This window comes from Primulina tabacum, chromosome 18, assembly GCF_025594145.1.
Source record: "Primulina tabacum isolate GXHZ01 chromosome 18, ASM2559414v2, whole genome shotgun sequence".
Classification (NCBI taxonomy): domain Eukaryota; kingdom Viridiplantae; phylum Streptophyta; class Magnoliopsida; order Lamiales; family Gesneriaceae; genus Primulina; species Primulina tabacum.
Window position 1 is genome coordinate 19,220,157 of NC_134567.1, and position 7,702 is coordinate 19,227,858.

The 7,702-nt window shown below is 35.1% G+C and overlaps 1 protein-coding gene across 1 annotated transcript; it reads right to left on the minus strand.

Moving 5' to 3' along the window:
- Window positions 1-4,949: 4,949 nt before the first annotated feature.
- Window positions 4,950-6,623, minus strand: LOC142533069 (peroxidase 5-like). Its single transcript, XM_075639683.1, has 4 exons — window positions 6,305-6,623; window positions 5,894-6,088; window positions 5,606-5,771; window positions 4,950-5,529 (listed from the first exon to the last, which is right to left on the minus strand). The coding sequence occupies exons 1-4, from the start codon at window positions 6,581-6,583 to the stop codon at window positions 5,114-5,116; spliced, it is 1,056 nt and encodes a 351-aa protein (XP_075495798.1). The 5' UTR covers window positions 6,584-6,623; the 3' UTR covers window positions 4,950-5,113.
- Between the last annotated feature and the right edge of the window lie 1,079 nt (window positions 6,624-7,702).

Here is a 7,702-nt window from a genome sequence, read left to right on the forward strand (position 1 = left end):
CTTCTGGTTTCTGTACCACACTGAATTTCACAAAATGAATGTACTTTCCTTTGCACATATACAGTTTTGGCTTAGTATTCGTTTCAGAAGTGCCTTCATCATTACAAAATCCGAGACCACTCCTGTCTCCAGATTGTTTTTGTAACTCTTGCATCTTTTCTAGTGAAATAGAGGACTTGTTCCAAGCATTCACCAGTATCGATAACTTCTGGTTTTCAGAAAGCATCGTCTGGTAATCTGCTTTTACTCTTTCATTCTCAGTTTTTAATTTACTCATCTCAACTTGTAAATCATTACAGTTGTTTACTTGCAAGCAAGTTAACTTACTGTTCTGATCTCTTAAGTTCTGATTTTCAATCTTAACTTCCTCGAATGATTGAGAAAGTCTTGAATACTCTTCTACCATGTCGTGTAATGCTTTGACTAAATCAGTGCGTGTAAATTCATCAGAGTCAAAGTCAAATACCTCTCCGGATGTCGAGGTTGATTCCGTATTTGCCATCAGACATTTGATCTCATCTTCATCACTGTCACTTGAATGGCTTTCAGAACCAGAAGATTCGGAACTTGAGTCTGCCTATTTGGACTTACTTTCTTCTGCAATCATTGCCTTTCTTGGTCTTCTGGTCTTTTTATCATTGCGTTTGACACCCTTCTTCTTCTGGTCATCCTTCTTTGGTTTTGGACAATCAGCAATGAAGTGTCCAACATTTCCGCAGTTAAAGCATGCCATATCACCAGATGGTGATTCCTTTTTGAAATTGCGGTTGGGACTTTGAAATGTTCTGTGATTCTTTCTCATGAATCTGGAAAACTTCTTAACAAATAATGACATTGCGTCATTGCTTATCTGTTCAGCGCTTCTCTCAGAAGTACTTTCTATAGCAGTAGCAGAAGATGAACTTGGGGCAACTGTAGCAGTAGAGTTAACAGTAGCTGCAAGAGCTTTGGTTGGTGGAATTGCTAAGGGCTCTTCTCCACTTCGAACTTCAAGTTCAAACTCATATGCCTTCAGATCTGAGAACAATTCATGTAGTTCTAACTTGTTTAGATCCCTGGAAGCTCTCATTGCCATCGTTTTGACGTCCCATTCTCTGGGTAGGGCTCTCATTACCTTTAATGCAACTTCCCTATTGCCAAAATCTTTCCCAAGAGCTGAGAGTTAATTGACAAGGCTACTGAAGCGTTCATCAAACTCATTCATAGTTTCTCCAGCCTTCATCTTCATATTCTCAAACTTCTGCATGGCTACAGAAAGTTTGTTTTCCTTAGTTTCTTCGTTTCCTTCACAGATCTGAATCAATTTTTCCCAGATTTCCTTGGTAGTAGGGCACATCTTGATTTTGCTGAAGGTATTTTTGTCGAGTATCTTGTACAGAATGTCCTTTGCAACGTTGTCAAGATTAGCTTTCTTCTTGTCCTCACTTGTCCATTCATATCTTGGTTTTTCCAGCATCTGAGGTGCACCTTCGGTGATAGCAACAGCTGGATTTGGCTTTAAGATCTTTAATGGACCATCTTTGATGACATACCACATGTCATCATCTTGAGATGCAAGATGAGCTTGCATTCTGATTTTTCAGTCATCAAAGTCTTACTTTGAGAACATTGGAATTTTGCTGAAGTGAGCCATGTCTGTTAAATATTTTTCACAACAAGAATAACCTGCTCTGATACCACTTGTTAAGGATCGGGTTGAGTTTAGAGGGGGGGTGAATAAACTCAACGGCAAACTTAATCGATTTTTCAGAATGATGTGCTAGAATCCTGTTAGAGATGCTAGCGGTTTTTTTGTTCAGTTTTAAAGACCAGCATATCACAAGATAATGTGCAAAAATGATATGTTGGTTAGTGGGTGAAAAATAGTAAACAGAAAAGCAGTAGATGGCACAGGGTTTGTTTCTGGAAGTTCGAAGATGAATCTTCTACGTCTCCCCTTCTTCTGTTTCCAGAAGGTATCAATTAAAGACTTTGGTGAATACAGTACAACAGTTGTACACACCCACTTCAACAGGACTTACCCTTCGCCTACTGAAACTCTTAGTTTTACAACTCAACTACTTGAATAATCTTAAGTTCTGGAAAGGACTCTTTTCCAGTTACAAATTCTTCTATTAATGAGATAGTGAAAGTGAATAGATTAAGAAGAGATAAAGAAAATAGCTAGCACAAAATGATCTCAAATGATCAAATGTATGCAATGAAGCGTGTGCTGCTTTTTCAGTGTTGAGCTTTTGAGATAACTGAAAGTTCTAGCGATGCTCGAATGAAATTTTTGATTGAGATTCATTCTCTTCTCTTTTTCTTGAAAAGTGCTTCGTCTCCATATATAGGCTTCATCCAACGTTCTAAAATCTGAACGGCTCTTTTGACTTTTCAGTGGTTTAGCTTTTTTGCTGAAAATGAACCCTGCAGAATACATTAAAGCAATCAGTCTCAGTTCATACCAAAAATGGCAAGCCGTCTTAAATGTTCCCGTACAACATTTAATGGCATTTAATGAAGCAATAAATGCTAGTATCACGTTAATAGATTAACGGTAATATTTAAAGACTTGAGATACGAAAAATTCTGCTAGTGTTTATTTCGAGTTTGTATTTCTTCTAGTTCTGGTTTTAGCTAAGAAGTCATTTGTTAAGTAGATTAAGCAGTACTTGATAAGTGCTGCTATTGGTTTTAGCGCGGTACAAGTGCTTCTGGTTTTCTGCTTATTTACATCTACTGGTTTTGTACTTATGCCAGCATCTACTGGTTTTTGTACTAGCATCTCCACAACAAAATTAATTCTAACAATATGGAACCGAAAAAATATAAAAAAATTGATAACATATTTTCTTACAATGTGGCATTTGACATCATAAATAACAATAAAGATCCTGAACCAAAATCTTTTGATGAATGTAAAAATCGACAGGATTGGATAAAATGGAAAGACGTCATCCAGGCTGAATTGGATTCACTGAATAAATGTAAAGTTTTTGGACCTATAGTCCTTACACCTAAAGGTATACAACATGTTGGGTACAAATAGATTTTTATTCGAAAGCAAAATGAGAAATGAAATAATAAGATACAAAGCTCGACTTGTTGCACAAGGGTTTTCTCAAATGCTTGGAATTGATTATGAAGACACGTATTCTCCTGTTATGGATGCAATTACGTTTTGGTATTTGATTAGTTTGGCGGTATCTGAAAATTTAGAAATGCGTCTTATGGATGTTGTCACAGTATATATATATATATATCTGTGTGTGAAAATCCCTGAAGGATTTAAGATGCATGAAGCACAAAGTTCAAAACCCAAAGAACGTTATTCTGTGAAATTGCAAAGATCATTATATGGGTGAAAACAATCTGGTGAAATGTGTTATAATCGGCTAAATGAAAACTTAATAAAAAAGGGATATGTAAACAATTCAACATGTCCTTGCGTTTTCATTAAAAAAAAAACATCCGGATGCATAATTATTGTTGTCTATGTTGATGATTTAAACATCATTGGAACAAATAAGGAAATTCAAGAAGTTGTGTTGTACTCAAAGGAAAAATTTGAAATGAAGGACCTTGGAAAAAACAAAGTATTGTCTGGGTGTGCAAGTTGAACAAAAGAATGTAGAATAATTGTTCACCAATCAAATTATATAGAAAAGGTCCTTAAATGTTTTAATATGGATAAATCAAATCCTTTAGGTACTCCAATGGTTGTTAGATAATTAAACATAGAAAAAGATATATTACATCCATGTGAAGATGACGAAGTTATTCTTGGTCCAGAAGTACCATATGTAAGTGCTATTGGTGCCCTCATGTACCTTGTAAATTACAGAAGACCTGATATATCTTTTGCTGTAAATTTATTGGCAAGATTTAGCTCATATCCAACAAAGAGACACTGGAACGGAATTAAATAAATATTCTGTTATATAAGAGGAACGACAGACTTGGGACTTTTGTATTCAAAAGATATCAATCAAAATATAATTGGTTATGCTGGGCACTTATCTGATCCACACAAGGCACGTTCCCTAACTGGATATGTTCGTGGAAGCACTTCAATTTATTGGCGTTCACAGAAACAAACACTTGTAACAACTTCATTAAATCACGCCAAAATTATTGCACTACATGAATCAAGCCGTTAATGTGTGTAGCTAAAATCAATTACCCAACATATCCAAATCTCATGTGGATTATCATTTGACAAGAAGCATGTGACATTATATGAAAATAATGCCGCATGTGTTACTCAAATGAAAGAAGGATACATGAAAAGCGATAGAACTAAACATATTCTCCCAAAGTTCTTCGCATTCACACAAGAGCTTGAGAAGAATAAATATATTGATATTCATTACATTCAATCAAGTGAAAACTTATCAGATCTCTTCATAAAGACACTTCTTACTACAATATTTAGAAAGCATACATACATATATATATATACACACATACATATATATATATATATATATATATATATATAACATTGAGATACGCAATCTACGAAATTTGTGAAGAATCATTCGTATTAACATGATAGGGAATTTACGTGACTGCACTCTTTTTCTTTACTATGATTTTTATCCCAATAGGTTTTTCCTAGTAAGATTTTTAACGAGCCAGTATAGAAATGCTTAATGGAGACAATCATTGTATCATGATCATCATCAAAAGAGGGAGTGTTGAAAATAAGAGTTCGAAATGTTGAAAATAAGTGTGTGATGATGTATGTAATTATGTAATTATTTTTAGATTATTTTCATAGAGAATCTACAAATAGGTCTCTCAATTTGTGAAGAAGATACTCAATTGAGTGGAGAAAATTTTATAAAGTGTGTAGTTTAACATATTTTGTGAGTTTGGGATATTATGTTTTACAGTAAATTATTTTTTAACACTAACCAAATTTAAAATAATTTCGGATAATAATTATAAAGTGGCTTTCAAAATAATAACACAAACATACCCTTGGTGTATTTATTACAAAATATTCTTCGGCAAGAACCTGAATTTAGTACTCCACAATTTATCTCGAAATTAATTGGAGAAAACAAAAAGACAAAAATAGTTCAACTTCAAAGATTCTTCAGAGTTCAAGTCCATTTGCTTCTTTTCAGCTGTTGATCACCCTACAGTTTACACGAATCTCACCCGTCTTATTACCGGTCAACACACCAATCTTCCCCATCTTCACCATTGCATTAGCAAATTTTATATGCCAACCGAACAAATTTTGAGAATTCTGGATCACTTGGGATAATGTTTGTTGGTTCGTCAACAAGGTTTGATCCGAGGTGAACAGGCCTCGATTACCCAGAACTCCTCTATAGTAGCTCACATCACTCGTAGCCGGGCTGGGCGGGTCAATAGGCACCACCAGATTCGGATTTGTGCTGCCTTGTGGGCATGCTGCCTTCAACTGGTTTGCATAATTGGGATCCAAGGTTGGATCTTGGCTAGTAGTCGAGTTGAAGTTGTAGAGCCTGTTGCTAAACGATGCGCAATGAGACCTGCCTATCGTGTGTGAACCTATATATATACATACACTGTGAGTTGATTACTGGTACCAGACAAAAAGAGTAGAGGAGTAGTTAAAAAAATTTACCAGAAAGGGTGACCATTTCTTCTTGTGTTAAACCCTTGTTTGCAAATGCTTGTGTGAGTTGATCCACATTGAATGTAGGAGGTGGCAAGTTTGCCAGTGCCTCAGAAGATAAAGACACTCTACCATCCTTTCTACCTGCAGGGACCTCGTATCCGAGTCCTCTGGTCTGCAGCGAAAACGAGAAAATAGCATGCAGTTTTAGGAAGAAATCATTGATTTTGTTGATTCAAATAATAATACTAAAAACTCGATTCGGAAGAAACTGGAGAAATGGTGTCCATTTCTTACTATCTCTACACTGTCTCTAGCTGCAAAAGCGAGTATATCTGCACATGAGACTTTGCGTGCACAAACGGCTTCTAGTCTGGCCTTCGCATTGTCGATCACTTCAAAACCTCGAAGGCTCGGATTATTCGGTGGCGAGTCCTTCTCTGCAGGGCTGGATGGGTTGACGGTGTCTATCAGAACTGATCCATCACATCCCTACACAAAGTATAACCCAAACATGCATGAATACCTTATATGGTTTCTTGACTTCCATTAGTAACTTCTTGAATGGTTTTCGCTATTCAACGCGAAGTTAATGAAAATATATATAAAGCAAACTGCATTGCAATGCTTTGACTAAAAAAAAACATGATTTACTTTCATTAATATAACGTTACGCAGCATTTGGAATAAGTAGGAATAAAAATTTACCCTCACGAAACAATCATGGAAATGCATTCTAACAAGGCCAGCAGCCACTCCATTATTCTGAATGAAAGCATTCAAAACTTCCTCCTTTACAATGCGCTCAGCCGAGGGACACGAAAACTGATAAAACCCCACTTGAAGCTGAGCTTCTGTTCCGACATTGTAAAGACAAAATATAACCAAAAACCCAGAAAATATTACTTGTTTTGTACCAATCATTTTGCTTAAAATCAGTTTCTTTTTCTTTTGATTGTTTAGGCAGCAATATGGACAAGTATTCATGCATCGAGTACCATATTTGGTGCACAATGACACGGAAATATACTGTAAATAATGTCGTTTTAACTTGTTAGGATATAAGAAAAGAAGGAATATGTCAACTGGATTGAGTTTGAACGTGAATTGTTACGCGTTAATCATGGCTATTAAATTATTATATACATGTATATTAGTCCTAAAACGTAGTTTTCATGCAAGAACAGGACAAAGTAAATCCATTTCTATTGACTTGGGTGCATTATAATACAAAATTAGTTGGAGTAGATAATATATGTGCTTAGTTATAATGAGTCAAGTGGGCCTGATGTTGCCATTTTTTTCCAGGGTCGGTAGCAAAGCGGATTCTGTGAGCGTGCAGATACAGTAGGAGGTGATGTAAATGGCAATTTTTTTTAAAAAAAATGGTTCTGGAAATTTGCCAAATCCGATTTTCCAAAGGAGTGATGACTTTAGACATGATATTCAATGTCAACACTCAGATGGTCAAAAGTTTATATAGTATAAATCGATTAATTTAGAACTTTTCTGTCACAATAAAGAAAACGTTCCAAATTTTTGAATTATGAGATTATACAAAATATAAAATTGCTCCCCTCCCTAAGTTGCTATACACTGAGGTTATAACAATTAGACATTTTCAAGTTTGCTCCTTAATTTTTCTTATAGCTAAATTAGTGCAAGACTTGACATTGTCAACCGAATGTAGAGTGATTTGTGGAAAATATTTCAATAAGATTACATAAATATATATGTTTTTTGTTTAGTATCGAATTGAGATTATATTTTTGCCAAATGTGTGGGTATGATTTTTTTTAGAACACTTTTATCAGATCTGCAACCTGAAGATAACAAAACTCATAAAATTATGTTAACAAATTTGAAGTAGATGCAAGAGAGAACTTTTTGTCCTTAAGGAGATTTGTCTCGTAGAAGATGCTCACGGTATATTGGTAATCGTTTCTCAAAATACAATGAATTTCAACTTGTGACAGCAACACTACAAATCACAAATTTGATAACCAGAAAATGTATAAAAGTCTCCTTTAAAATAAATAAGAAATGCAAACATAAGATGAATGCAAATATCTTCAGAAATGTGACATGTGAAGAAGACATTTCATC

Coding starts and splice junctions, on each gene's coding strand:
- LOC142533069 (XM_075639683.1), bottom strand. CDS start 6,583: ATGAATACTTGTCCATATTGCTGCCTAAACAATCAAAAGAAAAAGAAA. Junction 6,089..6,304: donor TCCATGATTGTTTCGTGAGG/GTAAATTTTTAT, acceptor TACTTTGTGTAG/GGATGTGATGGATCAGTTCT. Junction 5,772..5,893: donor CTAGAGACAGTGTAGAGATA/GTAAGAAATGGA, acceptor TTTTCGCTGCAG/ACCAGAGGACTCGGATACGA.